At 42.4% G+C, this 26568-nt stretch overlaps 1 protein-coding gene across 3 annotated transcripts; it reads right to left on the bottom strand.

Moving 5' to 3' along the window:
- Positions 1-51: 51 nt before the first annotated feature.
- Positions 52-26470, bottom strand: rad51 (RAD51 recombinase). 3 transcript variants are annotated; one of them, XM_034204511.1, is made up of 11 exons: positions 26337-26449; positions 23530-23610; positions 18659-18758; positions 17443-17580; positions 11683-11800; positions 11462-11553; positions 8047-8141; positions 7797-7910; positions 5507-5636; positions 1456-1577; positions 52-895 (listed from the first exon to the last, which is right to left on the bottom strand). In XM_034204511.1, the coding sequence occupies exons 3-11, from the start codon at positions 18740-18742 to the stop codon at positions 772-774; spliced, it is 1017 nt and encodes a 338-aa protein (XP_034060402.1). In that variant the 5' UTR covers positions 18743-18758; positions 23530-23610; positions 26337-26449; the 3' UTR covers positions 52-771. The 3 variants fall into 3 exon arrangements, with proteins under 3 accessions (XP_034060402.1, XP_034060401.1, XP_034060403.1); XM_034204510.1 differs by lacking the exon at positions 23530-23610 and having other exon boundaries at positions 26337-26470; XM_034204512.1 differs by lacking the exons at positions 17443-17580; positions 23530-23610 and having other exon boundaries at positions 26337-26470.
- Positions 26471-26568: the final 98 nt, after the last annotated feature.

Raw genomic sequence — 26568 nt, forward strand, 5'->3', positions numbered from 1 at the left:
CCCTTCCTAGTAATCGTCCATCGGACCAACAATGAAAAAATAGCCAGTCACTTTAATGGTAAAACTATTTTTTATTTAGCTTCAAGTTATATTTACAGAAGGCGCTGCTAAAGACAGAAAAGAGACAAACCTTTAGTGTAGCTGACAAAGGTGAAAATAGAGAAATAACAAAGTGTAGCGTTAAAGAAATGCGGTCACAAAGACATAAGAAACACCACGGAGACAAAACTAGCAAAGAAAATCACAAAATATTAGAAATAGTTTTTACAAAAAATCTTTTGTGACCACTCCATAGAGAAACTACAGAGGTTAATTCAACACAGAAAAAAAATGGAGACCCTATTTCTAATAATGACTTAATATCTCGTGCTTTAATACGTCAAGATCTAATATTTGCTCAACGGACACTGGTCAAATTGGGATTTTTATTTGGGGAACTAAGACGATAGATTTGTCTGGAATGATGGAGATACCATCATCATTATGAAATCCTAAGGCTGTTTCTCTTAACAGAACAATCCAGCTAGGAGATACTTAGTCAGTGAAAGAAAACCTCCTTGTTCCCCATGTCGGGGGAAATGTGCTGTTGCACCTCTGCTCTGCCGAGGGTCCACAGTGTGCACCACCTTCTCCATCAGCATCAAATCCTAAGCCCTGTCAGCTGAGGCTCTGAGTGGAGGCGGTGGCATGGTGCAGAACACTTTAGTCCAGAATGAGTCAGCAGGGGTGACAGTAACTCATTACCACCCGCTGCTTCCTGCCCCCCCCACCTCAGTCCTTAGCATCACCCACTCCATCAGGGTTGATGGCGAACATGGCCTCAGACTCGGGCAGGCAGGGCGAGTCGTAGATTTTACAGATCCGCGTCTCTCCTCGGCCTTTCCTCAGGTACAGACTGCAAACACAAGAGCACGGTTAAGATCAGTCCTCTAACCATGAACTGTGATGTCATCGAGTCCCCTAACCATGAACTGTGATGTCATCGAGTCCCCTAACCATGAACTGTGATGTCATCGAGTCCCCTAACCATGAACTGTGATGTCATCGAGTCCCCTAACCATGAACTGTGATGTCATCGAGTCCCCTAACCATGAACTGTGATGTCATCGAGTCCCCTAACCATGAACTGTGATGTCATCGAGTCCCCTAACCATGAACTGTGATGTCATCGAGTCCCCTAACCATGAACTGTGATGTCATCGAGTCCCCTAACCATGAACTGTGATGTCATCGAGTCCCCTAACCATGAACTGTGATGTCATCGAGTCCCCTAACCATGAACTGTGATGTCATCGAGTCCCCTAACCATGAACTGTGATGTCATCGAGTCCCCTAACCATGAACTGTGATGTCATCGAGTCCCCTAACCATGAACTGTGATGTCATCAGCTGCAGCCTCTGTCTGTTAGTGTATATCAAGCTCTACTGTAGAAACATCCACCCATCCTCACTCACCGTGTGGTGGAGGCGTGAGCCATAATGTTGCCTCCGATTGGTTTCTTTGGATCTGCGGAAAACATGGCCGCTCCATCCACCTGCGCCACCACCTGGTTGGATATCACCACGGCAACCCCAAACTGTGGAGACATTGGAGACAAACGCACTCACGTTACAGACACCTCGGGGTTAAGATGCACAGCACACCTGAATGTGTTGATTCAGAAATGATATAGAAATGATTAGGGATGTAACGATACCAAAAACTCACGGTACGATAATATCGCAATAACAAGTCCACGGTACGGTATTTATCGCGATATTGAATAATAAAGGGAAAAGAAAAAAAATTCTAATTTTTACTCTGAAAATGTTTCTTTATTACATAATAAATCTGATTTGTACAGCATTTTAGTCCGATAGCAGTATTTTAAAGTGTAAAACATATGGTGACAGTAACAGACTGGAACAAGAAAACCAGTGTTTTTGTACCTATAGTACTACCAAACAAAGTAGGCATTTTCTTTGTGCCACTGCATCTCACAAATAAACAAGGACATTTAATAATCAGACCCTGCAATAAAATAAATCAAGTTTCACTTTAGTTTTTCAAGTAACTCAACTCAAACTCACTAAGTCACTCACTCAGCACCATCAGACAGGTTTTTAGGAATATGAGAATGTCCACATTTCCAGGTATTTGTAAGCTGGGATGTTTGGGCATTTACAATATCCCCTGCTCTGGAAAAAACTCTCGCTTGGTACTGATGTTGCTGGGACAGCAGTGGTCGCGTTAACCGAATATTTTATTTATCAATGACGGAAAAATCTGAAAGCAGCGAGGCTCTGGTGTTATGCCGTGTTATGCATGCCCTCCAAAAGGAAATGATATAGTTTCCAAACCGTACAGATCAATACATGTCTGGGAGGTTTTGCTTTATGCTGTGTGCGCTCCCGCGAGGTGCATGCACACTAGGGATGGGAATTTGAAAGCAAATGTATATTCGAATATTCGACCCCCAAAAAACGGTTAACCGGTTAACTGAAATGTACATATCCTATAAAAAAAAAATTGGGTAAAAATAAAATAAAAAATGGAACTAAATACATACATGTTCAAATAAGTGTAGAAACCAAGTCGAATTTGTCAAATGTATTGAACTGGTGATCACAGTTTGACAGCTATAGGCCTACAGCTTTCATGTGTGGAGGCGATTCACAATCAGGCCAGCTGTAGAGAAGACCCTCTCAGATGGAACGGAGGTTGCGGGTATAGCAAGGTATAGCATGTATATATAAGTTTAATTTGGCATAGTTTGACCTCTACACCGCACTCACTAACCTGGTCGAAATATTTCCACACATTACTCCTTTTTGACGCCATGTCTGTGTAGGACTCTTCTTAGAGTGTAAATAACTACCGGACTATGACTGGTAAAATATGTTGAATACCGGCAAAACTAAATCTCTCCTGTCAAAATGTCTATGTACTTTGCCGCCACACACGGTTGCCAAGCAGCGCTTATTGTTGTTTAGGCTGGCCACTCATGTGTCGCGAGTGTTGACAGGGGGCGGGGGAGCACGCTCATGAACTGTTATGCTACGTTCACACCGGACGCGATGCGAATATTTGCTTCGCTCTAAACGCTCCTATCGCATCGCTCTTGTCGCTCGAGTTTCACCGCGGCTGCCAGCTGTGTTTACTCGCATCATTCAAACAAGACGCGCTGGCTCGGGAGCTACAACTACAACAAAATGAACATATTTTACCGTGATTAAATTGTAATACACGTTTATAAATGATGCCGACGTAACAACATACTGATACCGGTTAGTAAAAACCATGAATTAATGCTCGACAAGTCTTCAGACAAGACGGCAGGCGAAAAACCTTTTAGAATGCTTGTTTTCTGAATGGAGATTGGGTCGACCAGGCTAAGCTAACGTTGTATATGCTCATTCCACACTCATAACAAAGGCCTACAGACATAAATAAACCAGCGACTGTATTCGACACAGACAGTCTGTGGTTTGTTCTTGTTTAACTTTTGTACAGTTTCTGAACAGATATGAGGAGCTGTGATCTCTGTGTGCTAACTGCTAACAGCTAATGGCTGATGTTTTCTGGTTGAACGTCAGTGACGGCAGGCTGAGATCCTCACCGCTGATTGGCTTCCGTGAGTCACGTGAATTTGACGGCCGAGTTGAAAAAATGGAACTCTCGCGTTTGACGCGGCCCCCTTCAAACGCCTCAATCGCGTGATTCGCGACGCGTCCACCGCTTCATGCTCGTCGTCGGAGCGAATTCGCGTCTGATCGCGTCTCTGCATTGACTTTACATGTAATCGCGCCGCCCCCAAACATCGCATCGCGTCCGGTCTGAACGCAGCATTAGCGCCACATTTGGGCCAAAGATGAGGTTTGAGTCTGCGTGATCTGCGTGTAGGGAGGGGCAGCAGCCATATCATTGGCTAGAACTAGCTCGATCTGATGGATTTGGACATAAACACGAGTGAAGTATAACCGGACGCGAGAGAGAGAGATCAGCACCTGCAGCTCTGCCCGCTGTGAGGGACTGGTGAGCGGAGCAAAACACACCTTTAGACCTAACACATTTAGCTATGGCACTGTCGTATATATATATATATATATATATATATATATATATATATATATATATATATATATATATATACACACACACACATATATATATATATATATGTATATGTATATGTATATGTATATGTATATATACACGTATATATATATGTATATGTATATATATATATATATACACACATATACATACATATACATATATACACACATATATACATACATTGAATTATTCAATTTCATAATATGTAATCAACTGGGGCATCCCTCCCAAAAAAATTGTTTTTTTATAAAAATATACATAACTCATATTCTAATACCTGAATAGTTTCGAATATTCGATTAATCGTTCACATCCCTAATGCACACACTGCATAACACCGCCCCCCCCCCGTTGACAGTTCACGAGCGTGCTCTCTCGTGAACTGTTCAGACCCGACGGGTAATAAGGGATTATGACGGACATTTTACGATCCTGTCTGTCAAAATGACGGACAGCGAAAAAGTCTAACGCCACCTCAGTGGGACGGAGAGATATGCTTTGGCCATGGGTGACAGCAGTGGGTCAAACTGTGCATTGTCTCTCCACCACTTCAAAAACAATACAGTTTTTGCCAAGAAGGTGAGGCTTATTGACAGAGATATAAATATACTGTTGGTACTTGTCAATGTCTCTAGGTGTGTACATGTAGCCCTGTAAATACCATGTCCTTTTGTGTTCTGTCCTTTTATGTTCATGTTGTAACCTACTTGCTGCCATGTTGGACAGGTCTCTCTTGAAAAAGAGATCGATGATCTCAATGGGACCACCTGGTTAAATAAAGGTTTAAAACTAAAAAAAAGTGTTCAAAAAAAAGATTTTTTACAAATTAATTTGTTTTTTTTTAAATCTCGGTAGATTTTGTCAGTCTCACGACGGTATTGGGACGTTTATTTACCGCGATATTTGGTATATCGTTACATCCCTAGAAATGATTTATAACACTTATTTTGTTACAGCAGCATTTAATACAAGGCATTCAAATATTTAAAAAGGTGGAAAAGAATGGAAAAGTACATAAGTATTTGCATCAAAATATACTTAAAAGTACCTCAAGTGAAAGTAGTCAATGTGCAGATGAGCTAAAATGCTAAAGGTATAAAACACATGTAGTAAAAGTACACGGTTTACCTCTGAATTGTTTTAGAGTAGAAGTACAGAGTAGCATAAAATGGAAAAACTCAAGTAAAAGTACAAGTACCTAAAAACTGTACTTAAGTACAGTACTTGAGTAAATCTACTTAGTTACTTTACACCACTGCATATATACATAAGATAGTATATAAATGAAGTAATGGTGTAAAGTAGCTGTGGTGCAACATGGTGACGGAGGTACGCAGGATATTTGGGTTCTCACTCATCACTAACACATGAGGAGCGCTTGATATCCCCACAGAGCCAGCTGCTCACCTCGTCGGCCAGGCGCAGCAGCATGCGCAGGAAGCGTCCCAGGTGTCCCTGCCGCGCAGACAGCTCTCCTCTGCCCGAGTAGTCCGTCCTGTAGAGAGCGGTGGCGCTGTCCACGATCAGCAGAGCGTACCTGACCCAGGGAGAGAGAGAGTGAGGTGCACACTACAACAACTCTATATATAATATCTGGCCAAGCATATTTGTCTAATACTAGTCAGAAAGATATGTCTTTATACTTGATATAAGATCTAATAACTTAAGAAGTAACAATGCAGTGAGATATAGGGTCTTGTTTTTAGAAGTATCTTGTTAAGTCAAAGACACCCTAGACAACATCTTATATTTCTAGCGCTCACTCAGTCTGGACAGTGATCCTTCCTGTTTACAGAAATGTCATTACGAATAACTGTAGATACTTCTGCTGAGAAAATTCTATACTCAAATACAGCCCATGCGGTTAAGATAGAAAAGACAATTGAAAAAGGATTTCCCCCCCAACATCTTTTGTTAAACAAATTGAATTATAACTAATTATAGTTCTTTTTAAAGTGCCTTTTCTACTGATACTCTCCCTTAACTATCTCCAAAACTCACTGAACTCTGCAGAGTGTCTTGGCGATGTGTTTCTCGTGCAAGTAAATATTGCATTAACATTATTTTAAATATATATACAGTGGGGCAAAAAAGTATTTAGTCAGCCACCAATTGTGCAAATTCTCCCACTTAAAAAGATGAGAGGCCTGTAATTTTCATCCTAGGTACACTTCAACTATGAGAGACAGAATGGGGGGAAAGAATCCAGGAAATCACATTGTAGGATTTTTAATGAATTAATTGGTAAATTCCTCGATAAAATAAGTATTTGGTCACCTACAAACAAACAAGATTTCTGGCTCTCACAGACCTGTAACTTCTTCTTTAAGAGCCTCCTCTGTCCTCCACTTGTTAACTGTATTAATGGCACCTGTTTGAACTCGTTATCAGTATAAAAGACACCTGTCCACAACCTCAAACAGTCACACTCCACTATGGCCAAGACCAAAGAGCTGTCAAAGGACACCAGAAACAAAATTGTAGACCTGCACCAGGCTGGGAAGACTGCATCTGCAATAGGTAAGCAGCTTGGTGTGAGGAAATCAACTGTGGGAGCAATTATTAGAAAATGGAAGACATACAAGACCACTGATAATCTCCCTTGATCTGGGGCTCCACGCAAGATCTCACCCCGTGGGGTCAAAATGATCACAAGAACGGTGAGCAAAAATCCCAGAACCACACGGGGGACCTAGTCAATGACCTGCAGAGAGCTGGGACCAAAGTAACAAAGGCTACCATCAGTAACACACTACGCCGCCAGGGACTCAAATCCTGCAGTGCCAGACGTGTCCCCCTGCTTAAGCCAGTACATGTCCAGGCCCGTCTGAAGTTTGCTAGAGAGCATTTAGATGATCCAGAAGAGGATTGGGAGAATGTCATATGGTCAGATGAAACCAAAATAGAACTTTTTGGTAAAAACTCAACTAGACGTGTTTGGAGGAGAAAGAATGCTGAGTTGCATCCAAAGAACACCATACCTACTGTGAAACATGGGGGTGGAAACATCATGCTTTGGGGCTGTTTTTCTGCAAAGGGACCAGGACGACTGATCCGTGTAAAGGACAGAATGAATGGGGCCGTGTATCGTGAGATTTTGAGTGACAACCTCCTTCCATCAGCAAGGGCATTGAAGATGAAACGTGGCTGGGTCTTTCAGCATGACAATGATCCCAAACACACCGCCCGGGCAACGAAGGAGTGGCTTCGTAAGAAGCATTTCAAGGTCCTGGAGTGGCCTAGCCAGTCTCCAGGTCTCAACCCCATAGAAAATCTTTGGAGGGAGTTGAAAGTCTGTGTTGCCAAGCGACAGCCCCAAAACATCACTGCTCTAGAGGAGATCTGCATGGAGGAATGGGCCAAAATACCAGCAACAGTATGTGAAAACTTACAGAAAACGTTTGACCTCTGTCATTGCCAACAAAGGGTATATAACAAAGTATTGAGATGAACTTTTGTTATTGACCAAATACTTATTTTCCACCATAATTTGCAAATAAATTCTTTAAAAATCAGACAATGTGATTTTCTGGATTTTTTATTTTTCTCATTCTGTCTCTCATAGTTGAGGTATACCTAGGATGAAAATTACAGCCGTCTCTCATCTTTTTAAGTGGGAGAACTTGCACAATTGGTGGCTGACTAAATACTTTTTTGCCCCACTGTATATAGCTCAGGTCCAGAGGCTCTGACTGACCTGGACTCGGCCATCATGGCGGAGGCTTGGTACAGCAGCTGGGTCTGGTGGTCCGTGTTGAAGGCGCGGGCGTAGGCCACGTTGTCCAGGACGTCACTGCCCACCAGCCCGTACCTGGAGCACAGAGGAAGTCATCAATCATCAACAGTGACGCCATAAAGAACAGGTGTACAGGTTTCAAACTGAAATCTCCCTTTCCCACATGATCATCCTTCACCCCTCACCCAGGCTGTCCCCCCCCCCGACTCACCTCTCAGCTACAGCCAGCAGCCTCTCTGGTCTGAAGGTCCCCTCTGTGTCGATGTACATGGCTTTGCCCTCTCCCCCCCCCTGATCAATGGGCAGCTGTGGACAGAATACAATACCATAATACTTTAATGCAGATCAAGTCTGACATTTTTCTTGCATGACAGCCGCTCCATTTGCAACGTCAACTAGGACAAATATCAAGACACGATACAAGGGAGGAAGGAGACATTTAACATCACGATCACATGCTTAGGACCCTCTATCGTACATGAGGTCTGAGATTTAGCTCTGTATGTCAGTGGTTCACAAAGGAGTGCTTCAGTCTGACTTTATTCAGTCGTGGGACCCTGTTCCTCTGATTTGATGGAAACAATTCATATCCAGTGTTCAGGCCATGTCGGCAATGATGGTGTTGGACACCCTCACTATGTTGTCATGGTGATTCATAGAGTCTCTCAGAGGACATGGGACAGCGCCATCCACTGAGTGAAGGAGAATCTTCATCCGTTTGTCATCTTGCAATATACTTATTTATCTAAATAGTTGTCACCGCAATAAACCGTATTTAATTGTGTCTTAATATACAATATTTAATTTCATATTCTGTTCTTGTATATATATCATTTTCAGGGTTCTTACACCTTTTCCAAAGTAAAATTCAAGCACTTTTCAAGCATTTTCAAGGTGCATTTTCAAGCATCTTACAGCTGTTGTAAATTACATATTTATATACACATACTCAAATGATTATTTCCCTACCTCACATTAAATCAGATGTTCTTTATGCTATAAACAACCAAATGTGTGTTTCGTGATAGCCTTCTACACGAGGATGAAAAATGAAAGAAAAGAAAACTAAGTTTAATATTTCAAAATTAGTGATCTGTACGTAGACTAGGCCTCCCATATAACCTGGCTGAGCCTATATACAACAATCAGCCAAATAACTTTAATACATTATTGATTACTATTGTTGAGGTACTTTTAGGTTGGCAGTGAACATAAGTCAGAGGTAGATGGTGTACTTTTACTCCACCACATGTATTTAATACCTTCAGTTACTTCACAGATGTGGATGAATGATGAAATATAATCAAGTGTTAAATCAGACTTTAGTTCCACATGGAGTAAATCCACCAGCTACCCTGCAGTATACAAAGTCATTCAAACTAGCTGCACCTTTACCAGCTTTGAGAACACTTTCATAATCAATCATTATAAAACATATCATATATATTATTCTGAAATGGACCAATCTGCACAATCACTACTTTTACTGTCGCTATTTTCACTATATTTTGATGAGAATACTTTTCTACTTTTACTTGAGGAACATTTTGAATGCAGGACTTTTACTGTAACAGAGTATTCCTACACTCTGGTACTTCTACTTTTACTCAAGTACTAGATCTGAGTACTTCTACTTTTACTCAAGTACAAGATCTGAGTACTTCTACTTTTACTCAAGCACAAGATCTGAGTACTTCTACTTTTACTCAAGTACCAGATCTGAGTACTTCTACTTTTACTCAAGTACAAGATCTGAGTACTTCTACTTTTACTCAAGTACAAGACCTGAGTACTTCTACTTTTACTCAAGTACAACATCTGAGTACATATAATTTCACTACAAGATCTGAGTACTTGTACTTTTACTCAAGTACAATATCTGAGTACTTATTCCACCTCTGGTAGTGTATTAGTCTGAATTGTAGCCACAAAATCACGCAGAGCTGCATAACAATAGACTCACAATGGTAACAAGTGGAAAATAATATTTACAAATGTGTACAATGATTTGTAGGTAATTTTGACTACTCAAGACACCTGACTTATACATCTTCAAAGGAAGACTGCGTTCATTCTACAATTACATGGGATTAAGGCAAAATGTAGTTTTACTTGTATAATACTTCAATTTTATATAAAAGACAGTTTGTTTTCATCTGTTTTCAAGTAAACAAAGTATTGGCTTTCAGAATATTAAACTTGTTTCGGCAAATTCAGATGATAAATACAACTTTGAAGCTTCGGCATAATTACAAGCAGAGAACGGACTAATGTAACATCACAGCAAGCATAACAACAGCCGGTGTTTCTTGTAAGTGTTTCCCCGGTACACAAACGCAAAAATACACAAACACACTCGCGAGCTTCCCCTAGACCAGTAATACAAACGAAAATGTGTCTTCGGGTCAATGTGACTGATTTCGATAGATCAAGTGACATTTGGTTTAGGCACGAAACATACTACCAGTAGAAATACATTGCTTTCAAAATCGCTCTGTGTCGAATCAATAGATTATATTTCGTGACTATAACACGAAATGCCGTGAGAGCTTCATCCTCTGAACACCACACGATGGCGACTGTAACGCACATATTAACATAGGTACGCTCCTCTGAAATGATCGTCCCCTGCAATTATTATTATCCCTCAATCGAGTTCGCTATTCAGCTTGCTAACGTTAGCTTAAACAAACGTAACATGCAACGTTAGCCTAATCTAAAATTCTCTACTACAGCGTACCTTTCATGTGGCTCGTCAGCGCAGACTCTCGCATCGTTATTTTTGCATACTTTGCAGGAGGCTACTCGTGGGATTGACCCTCGTCTTAGCCATGGCTTGTATTTGTCTTCTGCTAGCCAACGTTCGTTGAAACGGCAACCTCCTGGCACACAGTCATCTATCACTCTCATCAGAATGCCCAGGTCACACCTAACACAAACACTTGCAGGTCGCGCGCATAGCGCGGGAAGGCTGGAGCGGAGCTGTTTTATGTAGAAGCGAAGCAATTATTTTCTTTTAATCTAAAAAGCGAACTATTCAGTCAGACAGCAATTTATTGTAAAAGTAAAGCATTTACATTTTCAAGCACTTTCTCAATTTCAAGCACCATTCCCAAAATTCAAGCACTTTCCCAACCTTGAAAACACTAGGGCTGTACCCGAATATTCGAATATTCGTTCGTTGGCCAACTATTCGGGTTTCAATTTTATTATTCGGATATTCGTTTTTTTATTTTTTTTCAATTTATTGAAGGAGGAGCTGTCAGCGTGCAGCTGAAAAATCTCTCCGCACCGAATATTCGCTGCTGATTACTACCGAATATCCGGAGCCCGAAAAATGGTATTCGGGACAGCCCTAGAAAACACCACGTCAAATTTCAAGCATTTTCAAGGATTTCAAGCACCCGTACGAACCCTGCATTTTCTAAAAAGGTCTGACATTTAACTTGCATCAAAGCAGCTCCATTTGCAACATCAACAAGAACAAATATTAAGACACGAGGAAAACAAATATTTAACATCACAATCACTGAAGAGAAACATGCTCAAAGACCCTCTAGCGTACATTAGAGGGTCTTTGAGCACGATTCTCTTCAGATAAGGTGATAGTGTTTCAGTGTCTCTACCTGACAGGTGACAGCCAGTGTGTGGCACAGCTGGGTCTTCCCCGTCCGAAACTCTCCAAACATCTCTGTGATGGAGCCCGTCTCGATCCCGCCTGCAGGATAAACAACAAAAGACACCGCTTTATTCTTCCTTCCATTTATAACAACTGTTACATCCTGAGTGTAGGACTGACCGCTAACAGCCAGGCTGGATTTGTGGATTGTATGCTGGTTGTACAAACCCTGCAGGAGTTTGTCCAGCTCCTTGGAGCCCGTAGAGATCTGGATGATCTCCGCTCTCCTCTGGTGGAACTCAGTCGCTGTGGTGAAGCCCATCGGCACAAGTTTGGCTGCTTCAGCCTGAGGGAAACATTCAAAAGAATGAATCCAGTACGTTTCACTTTTCACAACGCAAGAGGTAGAGCTTAACAAACTGGTCGGGATCAAAAGAGCACTCAATATAACATTGTTTATAACAGGGACAGTTTCCGGTGGATTTCAAGATGGCGCCTGTGTCAGCATGCCGCTCCCTCAGCTATCTACCTTTAGCTATCCTGTTTTTGTTTTATGTTTGTCAGAATGTCTCTGCTCTGCTCGTCTATGATCGCCAAGCTCTCCTCCACCTAAGACCCTCACTGGAGTTTATACTGCTGCCCAAACCTACATCTGGCAACCGTAAATCGACTCCCCCCCCCCCTTCTACTGTCAGATATTCCCACCTACCTGCGCTGGTTGCCCTGCATCCTGCCTCACCGAAAGCGCTTTAGACGACGGGGAAAGCGTGGTGGCGCGCTTGTCCATCAAAAAGCACACCTGACGGCTTCTTCTGGGACTTATCCACGCATCAGATGTCATGGCCCTCCCGCTGCACGCCATGTGAGGGATCGATGGATTCGCCCTGTCTTTCCGGAGCTGCGGCCGCTGATGGGCACGCTGACAGCTCCTCCTGCCCGACTGACTGCTCCCGGTCCGCGTGGCGTTCAACACGCACATCTTCATCTGCTAAGACGCACTACACCTTCGGCACCTCCGGAGAGAAAACTCTGCATGGCTTTGCTAAACGCTAGGTCAATAGCAAACAAGACGTTCCTGTTACACGACTTCTTCACCTCTCGTGATCTGGATTTGATGTTCCTGACGGAGACCTGGGTCCACACCGGCGAGTATGTACCGTTTTCTGAACTTCTTCCTCCCGACTGTACTTTCTTCATCTCCCCCCGTACCACCGGCCGTGGTGGGGGCATAGCATCAGTGTTTAGAGCTAATCTCCAATGCCGATTGCTTCACCCTGTAACTAGCTATGCTAGCTTCGAGTTGCAGCTTTTTGAACTGAACCCGGCCTCGCCTATACTCTGCGCAGTCGTGTATCGTCCACAAAAGTCCAATAAGGATTTCATAACTGAGTTTTCTGACTTTCTGTCCGGGATCATGGTGAAATATGAACGTGTTTTGATCTGCGGAGACTTTAATGTCCATGTGTGCTGCAAGTACAAACCTCTGGTTAGGGACTTTTTAAATCTCCTCGACTCTTTGGGTCTTATTCAGTCCGTGGCTGGCCCAACACACGATAAAGGACACACCTTAGATTTAGTATTATCGTTTGGACTGTCTGTCTCTGTGGATGAAATCTGTGCAGCAACGCGTATCTCAGACCATTTACCGGTTCTGTTTACAACCTCGATCCATTCTGCGGGAGTCGAATCACGTGCCCCTGCGCGTTGTCTGCGTTCAATTAACCCCTTGACTGCCTCACAGTTTTCAGATGCTTTTAATGCTTCTCCGATCTGTCAATTAGAGGTGAACTGTGCTCTTAGTGCTGATGAGCTTATCTCCATGTTTGACTCGACATGCACACTAATAAAGCGTATTTGGGTTCAAGAAAAGCGCTATAGAAATAAAATATATTATTAATACTGGATTCCGTTGCTCCTTTTACGCACCAAAGTTCTCTTAGAGCCGTGGCTTAATGACTGTACTCGCGCTCTTAGACGCGCTTGCAGTCGTGCAGAGAGAAAATGGAAAAAGGATAAACTCCATGTCTCCTTAGAAATCCTTGAAAAGCTTGCCTTTCCGACTACCAGAAAGCAGCCAAAACGGAGCACATTTTTCTGTTAATCTCTAAAAACAGCCATAAACCTCAGGTTCTTTTTTAATGTCCTCAACTCGATTATTAATCCTTGTGATGCTTCTCCAATTGTGTCATCGACTACTCTCTGGATACATTTCTTAAAAATTTTTATCGAAAAAGTATCTGCGCTTAGGCTAGCCCACACTAGTGCTACCCCAGATTCTGCTCCTTTTCTGTGCCCTGCTGTCCTCGACCATTTTGAGCCTGTATCCCTCTCTTCTCTCTCGGATGTAGTCAAGCACCTGCGGCCGACAAACTGCACCTCAGACTGCATTCCCTCTCACTTCCTTAGAGATGTTTTTGAATCAGTTGGCGCAAGTGTTTTATTGCTTGTACACCTCTCTTAGCTCAGGATGTGTCCCAGCTGCCTTCAAACATGCCGTGGTGAAGCCACTACTTAAAAAGAAAAATCTCGACCCTTCCATTCTCGCAAACTTTAGGCCCATCTCCCAGCTACCTTTTTTATCTAAAGCCCTGGAGCGAGTAGTCTACGCCCAGCTGCAGTCGTTTTGAACCACACATGGCATCCATGAAAAATGTCAGTCTGGCTTTAAACCTATGCATAGTACTGAAACAGCCCTTTTAAGAGTTTTTAATGATCTGCTCCTAGCCGCCGACTCAGGTAACTCAGCTGTCTTGGTGCTGTTGGACCTGACAGCTGCCTTCGACACTGTGGACCATAGCATCCTGTTGTCACGGCTTGAACAGTCCGCAGGCATCACAGGCTCTGTCCTTGCATGGTTCAGGTCCTACCTGACAGACCGTAGCCTCTTAGTGCAGTTGTGTGCCTTCTCCTCTGCCAAAGCCCCTCTTACCTGTGGGGTTCCCCAAGGCTCGATTCTGGGCCCCATCCTTTTTCTACTGTACATACTGCCCCTAGGCTCAATTCTCACAAAACACAACATCCCCTTCCATTGTTATGCTGACGATGTACAGATCTATCTGCCTCTCAATCAAAATGCCAACTCACTACAGCAGTTGATGGATTGCTTAACAGAGATTAAATCCTGGCTGAGCCAAAACTTCCTCACCCTCAACGAGAGCAAGACCGAGGTCATCTTTTTTGGACCCCGACCTCCAGCCTCTCCGGTTGATATTCTGGGCTCCCTCAGTAAAAACATCCTCCCCTCTGTCATGAACCTTGGAGTGACCGTCAATAGCACTTTTAAATTTGATAAGCAGGTCAGCACTGTAGTCAAGACCTGCTTTTTTAAATTTATTTTTAAATACGACTATTGGCTAAGACCAAGTCGTTTTTATCTTTTAAAGACCTAGAAAGGGTTATAAACGCCTTTGTTACCTCGAGACTGGATTACTGCAATGCTCTGTATGTGGGTATGGACCAGGCCTCAATTAGACGACTGCATCTAGTGCAGAACGCAGCTGCACGTCTTCTAACTGGCCCTAAAAAGCATGACCACATCACCCCAATTCTGGCCTCATTGCACTGGCTTCCAGTTCGGTTCAGAATAGATTTTAAAATCCTTTTTTTGTTTTCAAAGCCCTAAATGGGCTGGCTCCGGCCTATGTAGCCGAACTCCTCCATCGCTACACCCCAGGAAGAGCCTTAAGGTCGGCTGATCAGCTGCTGCTGATCGTGCCTAAGACCAGGCTCAAAACCAGAGGGTACCGAGCATTCACAGCAGCAGGCTCCAGGCTCTGGAACATTTTTGCCCCTCCATGTGAGGTCGGCCCAGACCCTGGGGGGTTTTAAATCAACACTTAAAACTCACTTTTTCTCTCTGGCCTTCTAGGCTTCTCTTATCAAGAATAACTTTTACCCAAGACCTTTCCCTCTCTAACCTCTCAAGTTTTATTAGAGGGAAACGGTTTGTAGAGTGGCTTGGACAGGCCGGGGAGTGTTACGATTCGTAGACACAGCGTACCTCCCTATCTCTCATCAATTTCCAACTAAGGCTCCAGTGGGGACCTTGTTCCCTGATACCTCATTCACACCAACGCAACTCCGGTTCAAGCTCCGTGCTAGAGCTTTTCAGGTTCAGAACCGGTTCTTAGGTTTATCTCCGGCTCTTTTCACACTGCCCAGAGTCCGACTGGTGCTGCGTCATTGCGTCACTGTTTGCGTCATGACGTAACTGTTTACATGCCTGCTTCATAAAGCCAAACCGCGAGGAAACCCCTCACAGCTGACACCGACAACAACGGCTGATTGTGCTCCAGCTTCCTCTGTACCTCTTCGGAAGACCAGATTCCCAGTAAGTAGTAGGTCTCTTCAGTTGACCACTGCTGCTTGTTAAGTTTCTCCATCGTTGTGTACAAACTGGATACAATGCCGGCTTTTTGTTGTTGTTCAGGAGTTGATCCCGCCTGTGCCCCTGCCCCCGCCTCGACGTAAGCATGACGTATGCGGTGCTTTTGCTCTGGCCGGACAATTTTTTGGTGCTTGAAACGAACCGGATTCCGGAGCTAAGAGGCTGCTCTGCTGCGGTGTGAAGAGGAAAACCTGGTGCTTTTCAAGCTCCAGCTCCGAACCGGCCCTGAAACACCGTTGGTGTGAATGAGGTATGAGTGTGCCTCTCCACCTATGTTTCTTACTCTCTCACTTGCTACCCTTTGCCCTCAACCTATTCTAAGAGAGTGCTTGTTCTTCCGTCTGTCTGTCTGTCTGTGTCTGGTATTCTCTTGTTCCGATTAACCCAGCCAAATCTTTTTTCTTGTTTTGTATCTATATCTACGCCGGGATCCGGAGTCGAGGCTGATCTTCTTGCTGTGGTCCCGTGTCCTGGATCCTCTATCCTGAGTTTTGGATTAAGTCGTGGACTTCGGGTCGTGGCTAAACCTGTCTCTGCGGTCCTGCCTGGGTCTCGTCTTGCTGCCTCCCTGAAGGCTCCCACAGGATTGTAGTTGACATCTTCGTAGATTCATCTTCTTATTACATACACATGCATTTCCTAACATTTGGACTACCTATGCTGTAAAATGTATTATCTCTTCGATTTACACACGGCATCTATTGCACGTCTGTCCGTCCTGGGAGAGGGATCCCTCCTCTGTTGCTCTCCCTGAGGTTTCTCCCATTTTTTACCCTTAAACTGTGGGTTTTCTCCGGAAGTTTTTCCTTGTACGATGTGAGGGTCTAAGGATAGAGGGTGTCGTTTTTTCTCATACACCTCACTGAGTGATTTAACTCATATGTCTAACTTTCAGGTTTGTCTTTTCAGCCGCAGACCCCATGTCGCCTCTTTATGTGCGTCGCTAAGTTCCTCTTACTACTTGTGTACTTTAAAACGGCACGGCATCGTTTCCAATGTGCGAGCGATTTTTCAAGTTGACCGTCTTTCTTGAAAAATCCGAAGTGTTGCCAAACGTTTGATGTGTAGGTATTTTTCGGTGCGCTGTGTTTCTCTTTCTCCTCGATGTGTGTTGATAACTGAGACTCTCGGCCTCCGTAGTGCGAAGCAAATATCAAAGATCGTCTCTGCTGAATGCTGACAGCATGAGGGGATTTTATATGAATGAATCGTTTTTTTACCGATGCAAAGACGCTACAATCGATGCATCGCGAGTTCCACCCAAACTGTAGCCGATGTGCACTCTTTCAACCGGTGCACTCGCATCTTGAACGTTTGTGCCAGTGCACCGATGCGAATCGGTGAATCTTAACATCCCTAATATAGAGGTGTTGTGGCATTATAAAATACCTAATATAAATAGTTTTTTCATATAACAAGTAATTATTACAAAGTACAATTGCAAAAGAAAGTGTCTGTATTGCACATTGCAGGTTTAATGCTCTAGATTGCACTGATACCACCCTTCCACGTCTGATACTGCAGCCCTGAGTATATGACAAAGCGTGAAACTAATATTTGACCCACTAAAGGAAGAATAATGGAGAAATGTGGTTTCTTACTAGAATTTTTTCAGCCTTGGCCTCACTGATGCCTTTGATATTAAGCAGCTCCTTCTTGGGTGCGTAGGCCACTGCCTCGATGGTGTGGAAACCTGCGTCCCCCAGCTTCTTGATGTCACTGCCACTGACTCCACATTGCTGCATGCAGAGACATTGGGACAGAGACAGCACAGAATCAATAAACTATGAAAGAGAAAAACTGCTAAATAGTGTTGGGTTTTAAAAACAGTCCAGCAATTGGCCTTAACCTAGGAAAGTGGATACATTTCCAGTCAGAGCAGTCTGATGACCATCTATGTTTCTACGTTTCATGTTGTCTGTGGATGTTTAATTGCTCTTTTTGCTGCACTTTTAGTGTACAGTTTTGCTGCTGTGTTTATTGTGTTTAGTTACTCTGGCACAACAATTTCCTTCGGGATGAATAAAGTCTTATCTTATCTTAAATCTTCATACAGTCGAGAGCTGCAATGCAGAAGTCAAGAAAGTCAAGAAAGAAGTCAAGAAAGAAGAGTTGTTTACTCTCCGAGTGTTACAGTAATGGATTAAAAAATGTCATCAGTCCAGCATTTCCGACACCTGCTTGTTTAGACAATAGACGGAAATATACTGACACAAAAACATTTACATAAAAAGGTGAATGTCATAGCTATTGATTGAAATACAAATGAATTTGAAATGTAGTCTGTAATACTTACTTTAACAATATCATTGTGTGATTCTGATTAGCTAATGTTTATCTATGTTTACTACTTTCACTTCTTTGTTAAGCTTGGGAAAATTCCTTATTAAGAAGATTTGTTGCAATGTTGTTAGTTACACTATGTGCACCAACAGTATGACCTTCACCTCAGACGGAGAACATCCTGATACAGCCCCCCTAACTCCCAGAATGTTCTTTTCATTATCACCAAGCTCAACCCCTTCGTTTCTCCTCTCTCTGTGTTTAAATATGAAACCCAAACTCTACTCTTCGTCTTTATCTCTGCAGACTGTATGCTCTCTGTGTGACTGACTGAACTTTCTTGCAAGAAATAAAATACGACAAAGACAGCTGAATGGTTTGATTCTCTATTCACATTTGATACATAAATTCCCACCACACAGTCCACTTCCCCAACAACAGGCTAATTGCTCCCCCAAAACAAGCCCCAGCTGAAATAGGAGATTTCAGATGTAATAAGTTCAGTGTACTTAAGCGTGTGTTCAGGATACAAACCTCCAGTTTGCTCAGAGGCTGTGGCCCGAAGCTTTCCTCCGCCTCCACCTCGGTCTCCACCCTAGACTCGCTCCTCATAGCCATAGTTTGAGTGTGAAACCTGCAGAAAGGATGGGGGGGCACTGTGTGAGTAACAGAGCATTGACCAGTGTTTCCCCTATATACAAATAGTGGCGGTGCAGCGCCGCTGCTGAAATATGCACGCCGCTGCTAGGGGGCGCCAGCCAGGTACCCAAAACATTTATTTTTATTTTATTCAAATAATAATAAGTGTCGACCCTTTTTCATTTTTGATTGTTTGTTATGTGGATTTGTAGTCTTTGTGTTACTGTATGTTCAATAAAAGGTGTATTTTTGCTAAATATTAAGACATTGCCACTGTATGTACTAGGCAGGGCCGATTTTTGGCATAGGCGGTCGCCTAGGTCGCCAGATCTGTGGAGGCGCTGCGCTGGTAGCACTGGGAGGGAAAAAACATTTTTGACCGTTGGAGCTCATCCTAATTTTCGGCCTTGATGTAACAACATTCATAATTAAGTAAATGTAACACCCTTTTCACCCGGTTTTCATTTGCCCTGTACAATGGGCGCTGTAAGTGATGAAAGTGGGGGCATCTATTGCACGTCTGTCCGTCCTGGGAGAGGGATCCCTCCTCTGTTGCTCTTTTATTTATATATTTTTTTATTATTATTTATGTATTTTTTTTTTTTTCTGGCTTAGTTTCAACCAAAATATATACTAATGCTAATAATAGTAATAGTATTAATAATTGTAAATGGCCATTGGTCACACCACCAGTTTGTTTTACTGTAAACTTGGAGGAAGCCTGCGTGCAGAGCAGACGGTCGAATAATCGATTATTATTCGCCAGGGCTGTCGAATAATCGATTTTGATCATGGTCAGTTTCTGGCAACCCTAATTGTCATACTGATATTCTGTACAAACTGTGAAGTCCACTGAGACAAATGTAACATTTGTGATATTGGGCTATATAAATAAACATTGATTGATTGATTGATGTTGGCTTATCTGGCGCCCACAGCTCACAGCCAAAGTGCGAGCGTGGGAGTGACAGAGCGAGCGAGGGAGAGGGCGCACCGGTACCGGCGCTGTTGTTATTAGAATCTGGTGCTAGCTGCGCTAACGGATATAAGAAGTAGATGTTTCTACAAACAGGGTGGAGGAGAGCTCTCCTGTCAGACTGAGAGGCGTTTCATAGTTCACTTTAGTCTAAGTTATCTCAGTAGGTCTCATAAATAAATAAATGTTATCTAGGTCAAATAAGATATGAATGAACAACAAAAATAAAATAAGCTACATTTATTTGTTATTGGCTATGGTAGGTTATTGGTTATGTTCATATACTTATTTGATTATTCAAATGTAAACCGATCTTTTTCATATGGGTGTTTTACTTACCGTCCACACAGCGGCGTGCGTTGTCGCTTGCCGGCGGGCGTGTCTGAAACTCGACCAACAACCAATCACATGAATCTCCCGCCCCTGACACACAAGCAGCGGTTTGATTGGCTAGAACTTGTACTGGCATATGATTCGATTGGCTGACGCTTCTGCCGAGGCGTCAAAAGTTGAACATTGCTCAACTTTTGCAGCGAGCCACGCTCCGCGTCGCTTCCCACGATGCAGTTCGGCGAAAAGTGACGTCACCCCATTCAAAGTGAATGGTGAAGCGTCAATGCACGCCGCTGTGTGGACGGTAGTGCTGTGGCGACACGTCGACTTCAAAATATCGTCGACGACATATTTCCACGTCGCTACACACACGTGGGTCACCCAAAGCAACAAGCAGTTCGCAATCGCACTTCAAACACAATGGAGACTGAAACGGCTACCACCTCCTCCTCACAGGATTGCGCACGAAGCCCCCAAACGAAAACATCTCGCCCTAGGTCTTCAAAAGCATGGGAATATTTTAAAGTTAGTCCAAAACGCAAAGATATCTATATATTTATATCTCACTGAGACTGCTGCATAGCCTAGCAGAAGCAGCAGCTAGCTGTGGTGGCTACCATTAGCAGCTAGCATTTGCTCTCCGATTTTTACATAAAATGGAATTATGGATTATAAATTCAATCATTTTTTTATACATAGACGTTAAAAACCTATGGATTAACCGATTCAGCCGCGTTTTTTCTCATTTTATTGCCATTGAACACGTCTTTTGATCAGATTACGGTGGTGAGACGATCTCTCGAGAAGCTCTGTGAAGGTACGTGTTGTGATGACTGTATTTGCTTCCCCTGTCGCGAGTCCGGATCACTCAGTGATGATACTATATACCTACATAATCTGTGGAGTCTCAGCTTTAATCGGATATATTGTATGTGCAGCTACGATAAGTAATAAGGGTACTTTTATCTTGAGTTCTGTGCCAATGTCCGTTAGCATTTTTCGCTCAGGGGTCATTTAGATGCTTCTTATGAGACTTGTGTTTTGTTTTGGTAAACATGGTTTGTATCGTCAGTTAGCTGAGATTATTTCCGTTAATCTGGTATAACACATTAATAGGTTCTTAAATATTAAGATCCCCTGAGACACAGTGTCGTGAAATTATTTTTTTTGACATTACGTTTTTTATGAATTGAACAACAGAAAAATAATCGTTAGATTAGTCGACTAATCGATCAAATAATCGCCCGATTAATCGTTTTCAAAATAATCGTTTCCCCCCAGCACTAGTGGACGGGCCGTTAGAGTTGTACCCCCTAGATCAGGTCTCTAGTAATTGTGTGCTCAAAGTGCACCAGATTGAAGCATTTTACTTTAAAATGTAAAAAAATAAATAATGAATACATTTGAAGCCATTTTGACGTATATTACCTATGTCAATAACTTTCTGTTTTTGTAGTGTATTTGCCTTTTGTTGAGATTTTTCATTTATTCTTTACTTGTGCTGACACTTATGGCGCGTCTCCACTGCAGCGGGTAGCTCGCTTTAAGCGTGCCGAGCCGTGCGGGGCCCGTTTTTGGTTGCGTTTCCACTTGGCCTAGTACCGGCTAGCGGGTCCTAATTCACAGTTTTTCTGGCCCCATTAAATCGTGGTTCTAGGGCCAGGAACAACCAGGCTGAGTCGGGCTGAGTATGCTAAACTAGAGAGAGAATCGCTGGCAAGGGGGCTACAACTAAAACAAGATGAACATATTTGACAACATAATTGTAATACACGTTTCAAAATGATGCCGAAGTAACAATATACTGATACCGGTTAGTAAACACCATGAATTAATGCTTTGTTAAGTCTGCAGACGGCAGGCGAAAAACCCGAAAAACCCTTTTAAAATGCGTGTTTTCTAAATGGAGCTTGGCTAAGCTAACGTTATATATGCACCGACCGTCCACACTCACAACAACGGCCTACAGACATAAATAAACCAGCGACTGTATTCGCCATGACACAGGCAGTCTGTGGTTTGTACTTGTTTAACTTTTGTCTAGTTTCTGAACAGATATGAAGAGCTGTGAGCTCTGAGTGCTAAGAGCTAACGGCTGTGTTGTTTTTCTGGGGCGCTCATTGAAAATGACGTCACGGCTCCGCCTACACTGCGTTACTATAATAACTACCCCAGTTCCTAAACTGTAATGGAAGCGCAGCATTAAAGTGAGCCGGGCCTAATAAGGCCTAACCAAACCGAGCGAGGCCTGCAGTGGAAACGTGCCAATAGAAACAAATTGGCGGGGCGCACTTCGCACACACAAAAAAAATGATGACATTATGCTGAGCCCACGTGCCTTAGCACTAGTGTTGCACGGTGTACCGATACTTGAAAGGTAACGCGATACCCTGCCGTTAAAAACGTTACGATTCCTCCGTTTCATTAGTATCGGTACTTTAAGAATGACGGGAAAAAGTACTCCGGTGAGAAAGCGCCGTTTTAATAAGAGCCGTGTGTGTTCAGCGCTCTGCTTCCACTCCCTGTACTGCAGCCGTGCCTGCAGTCCCTCCCCTCTCTCGTGCACGCGCTAGCTGCCAGAGCATGTGAGAAAGCGAGAAGCATGGCTGCAAGTGGGAGTGCAAGTGCCGCTGCGCCTCGGCTTGTTGACAAAAAAGACGCCAGAAGCGAAAAACAAACAAGTTGTTTATAGATGATGCTTAATTGTATTTAATACAAATTCTAAATCATTTATTTAATTTATTGTTCTCATTGTTTAAAAGTTTGTGTTATGGTTATGTTTCTGGTGTGAAATAAAGCACAATAATTACATTTAAGACTGTTTCCCTTTTTTTAAGAAAAGTATAGAAAAATAATCTGAATCGCAATTCTTGACTTGACCAAAATGTTGGTATCGTGACAACACTACTTAGCACCACTGCTATGACTCCATCCTAGGAGAAACACTGGCATTGACAATGTGGTCTTGACAACAGTAAGCTAGACTGGTTGTCAGGATTGTGTGACTCTGCTTTTCTGGTCTTAAAGATGCAGGTAAAGGAAATACTTTCCTTTAGTATAACCAGGCTTGGGGAGTGACGGCCCGCCCTCACGGCGGCGTGCGTTGAAGCTTCAACGCTTCTGCCCATTCACTTTGAATAGGGTGACGTCACGCTTTGCCGAACTGCATTATGGTTTCGTTGCTCGCTTCAAAAGTTGAGCAATGTTCAACTTTTGAAGCTTCGACGGAAGCGTCAGCCAATCAAATCATATGCCAGTACAAGCTCTAGCCAATCAAACCGTGTGCTTGTGTGTCCGGGGCGGGAGATTCATGGGATTGGTTGTTGGTCGAGTTTCAGACACGCCTGCCGGCAAGCTTCAACGCACGCCGCCGTGTGGACGCTGCGTAACCCCGGGATTCCAGCGGTTCCGTCTGCGCCGCGGTTTTGGTCCGAACTCCTCCAGCATCATAACCCACCGGGTGCGTTTCAGAAGCGGAGCGTCTTGCCTGCCGGCTTGCAGTTTTTGTTGATTTGGGCATATTTCCTGGACAGGCTACCTTGTACAGACAAAGTTAATAATAATTGTAATATCCCAGTTATAAACAACATGAATCAAAGATGTGTTGCTGTATTTTAATGGTAAAAAAAATGCTTTCATCATCATAATTATTCTATATATATAATTTACACAGTGCCTGTAAACCGGAGGAGAATGCTGGCATTTCTACTCCCTCCTACTTGAAAGACTACGGAGGGATAGGGTCTGCAAAATTAGTTTATTTTGGGGATGGGCCGGATGCTCTGCCCGGTCCACTTCCTGCCCGGTCCACTTCCTGCCCGGCGCCTCTGCAACGCCTCGTGTTGCATCGAAAATAGACTTGCATCCTATTTTGAGCAGAGCCCAGGCCGAGATATATATATGTATATATTTGTTTTTTAAATTACACGACCGCCCTTCAAGCCAATCAGAATCGAGCTGCCGCTACTGAGAGTGAAACTGAGTATCTGCTCAGCTTTTGGAGCAAGTGAGAGCTAGTGAATATTTCACTCTGCAGCTGGATGAGAGCACGGATGTAGCAAATATTGATGTTTATATATATGAATATAAATATGTTTATTGTTAATATTAATGTTGAATATTATATATAATACTATTAAGGCATAAGTAGCTTTCAAAAATGCAAAAAATATATGTTAATTGTTCATATTACTGTTCAAAATTATATAATATTATAAAGACAGAAATCACTTTAAAAATATGTTTGCTGTTGATATTACTGTTTAATATTGTGTTAAGAATGTTTATAACAAAACACACAATGAATGACAAACAAAAGATAAATACAAAAAATGTTTAGAAGAATAACTGATTATTAATTATTAATGCAAATATATATTAAGAAAATGTATTAAGCTGTATGATTAATTTGTCATATTTTCCATCATAATGTACTCATCATAAAAAAAAAAAAATTGCAACAGGGGGGTCCCCGCCAGACGATAATGCTATATGGGGGTCCTTGGCATGGCAACGTTTGGGAACCCCTGGACCAGAGTGGCCGCGGCGAACACGGACCCGTGGAATATAGGGGTAGCAGTTAACATGCAACTGGATTACATTATCAGGAAACAACAAAAGGTGTATTCCCTTACAGTGACATAACAAAACGTTTACATTTCTAAAAATGGGGGATTACCATCAGGATTACAGTGCTAGTAAAAACCTAAAAAGAGCATATAGTGTTTGTTGTAAAGAATCAGATGTAATCTCTTCTCTATAAACTGTACTGTCGCTTTTCAAAATCATTCATCCGTTCTGCACTCAAACTTTTAAATTCTTGAAAGGCTTTTAACTTGATTATTTATGTATTTATTATTGTGATGCTCTGAACTATTTATAGTGTAAATTGGAATGATCCACATCTGTGCTCCCGGGTGTATCTGTGTGTTTTCTTCCTGTATCTTCCTGCCTGTGTTCGTGACATAAGCTGCTGCTCATAACCAATTGCCCCTTGCGGGATTAATACAAATGTTGATTGATTGTTCTGTAGGCTAATACTTTAAGTGTGAATCTATACGCCTACTGCCTGAATCTGCTTTATGGTTTTCACTTTATGCATTCAACTTAAACAAAGCATTTTCTGCCAACTGAGATTGTATTTCTGTTTTTTTAAACTGTAGTATGTGCTCATGTGTTTCATTGCTGGTGTATAGCAGGGGTGTCCAAACGCGGCCTGCGGACCATTTTGAAATCGGCCCTCAGCAAATTCAAAGAGTAATAGAATATGGCCCACAAATGAAACTTGTGCTTGTCTTATATTGTACTTCTTAACTATAAATGTAAAAATATATTACACAGTAGTATTCACGTGTTAATAAGACCACTCTTCAAATAAATTCAGTCAATTCAAGTTGGAAACATTTTCTAACAAATCTTAAGTTGATGAGAAAAAAGCCCAATGACTTATTTACATAACAAGCTTGAAATATACCCTTCCTATTTCTCCTTATTATAATCAATCTGAGGCTTCTGTGTTAATGGATGAGCTGCCAACACCCACAAGCATCATGTACCTACATTTGATAGATTTAGCTAACTTATAAGTGAACTTGTGAGGCAATATAACTCTAGTGAGTGGCCCAGCCCTTCTTATATTTGTATTTATGTGGCCCTCGGTGAAAAAGGTTTGGAGAGCCCTGGTGTATAGTCTACTGCCTGAATATGCTTAATGAAAGGCAGGTTTTCCTATAAATACAATCATTTTGATCCTAAATATCTTGGTCACATTGTTCTGTTCTCTTACATAACACACTTAAATAAAACACATCTTATTGACATTTCATTTCTCTTGTGTTCATTTAATTGCATTTGATATGGAAGTAATTTAATTCAAAACTAACGGAAATAAATCAGGTTGTATTGTATTGTGATACTCAGATTATTTTTATTTGAAAGTACGCTATTCTGGTACTGACTTCGTCACAGTATTTTACGACATGTAAACAGGCTGGAATAGCGAGTTTACAGACTTATGTTCGGAAATGTGACCTTTACAAGAAGTTGCTAATAACTTAACGTACCAAGTGAATAGAATAGTAGCTGTAGCTTTAGCTTCAAAAGTTTAGCTGAGGGGCATTTTAACAACAGTACTGTTAGCTTATTAGCATTAGCACTGTTGGCGCATCAATTCACTGCATTTAACCTAAGCCAGTTGACAATGCTGCTTAGTCGAAAACAGCGTCACAGCAATGGCACAAGTTCAACAAAACAATTATGACGTACCTTTGTTTTCAATTAATGTATTAGAAAAGCGAAACGTTCTCCAGATAAAGCTGCAGGATGAATCTGCCTGCTGCTTCCTTCCTTCCCTTAAACTCGACTGTTTGGTAATCAAAGCTCCCGCGCGCTTCTTCTTCTCTATTTTTTAATGGCGGATCGCAAACAGCTTTTAGTTGCATACCGCCACCTACTGTACATGAGTGTGTATCACCATGTCATTCCATCTCTAATAAAA

Source organism: Gymnodraco acuticeps, unplaced genomic scaffold (assembly GCF_902827175.1).
Source record: "Gymnodraco acuticeps unplaced genomic scaffold, fGymAcu1.1, whole genome shotgun sequence".
Lineage (NCBI taxonomy): Eukaryota > Metazoa > Chordata > Actinopteri > Perciformes > Bathydraconidae > Gymnodraco > Gymnodraco acuticeps.

Excerpts from the sequence above, each read along its gene's own strand:
- rad51 (XM_034204510.1), bottom strand. The coding sequence starts at position 18,742 with ATGGCTATGAGGAGCGAGTCTAGGGTGGAGACCGAGGTGGAGGCGGAG. Across the intron at positions 11,801-17,442 it reads CCAAGGCTGAAAAAATTCTA|GCTGAAGCAGCCAAACTTGT; the intron begins GTAAGAAACCAC and ends TGTTTCCCTCAG. Across the intron at positions 896-1,455 it reads GCTCACGCCTCCACCACACG|TCTGTACCTGAGGAAAGGCC; the intron begins GTGAGTGAGGAT and ends TTGTGTTTGCAG.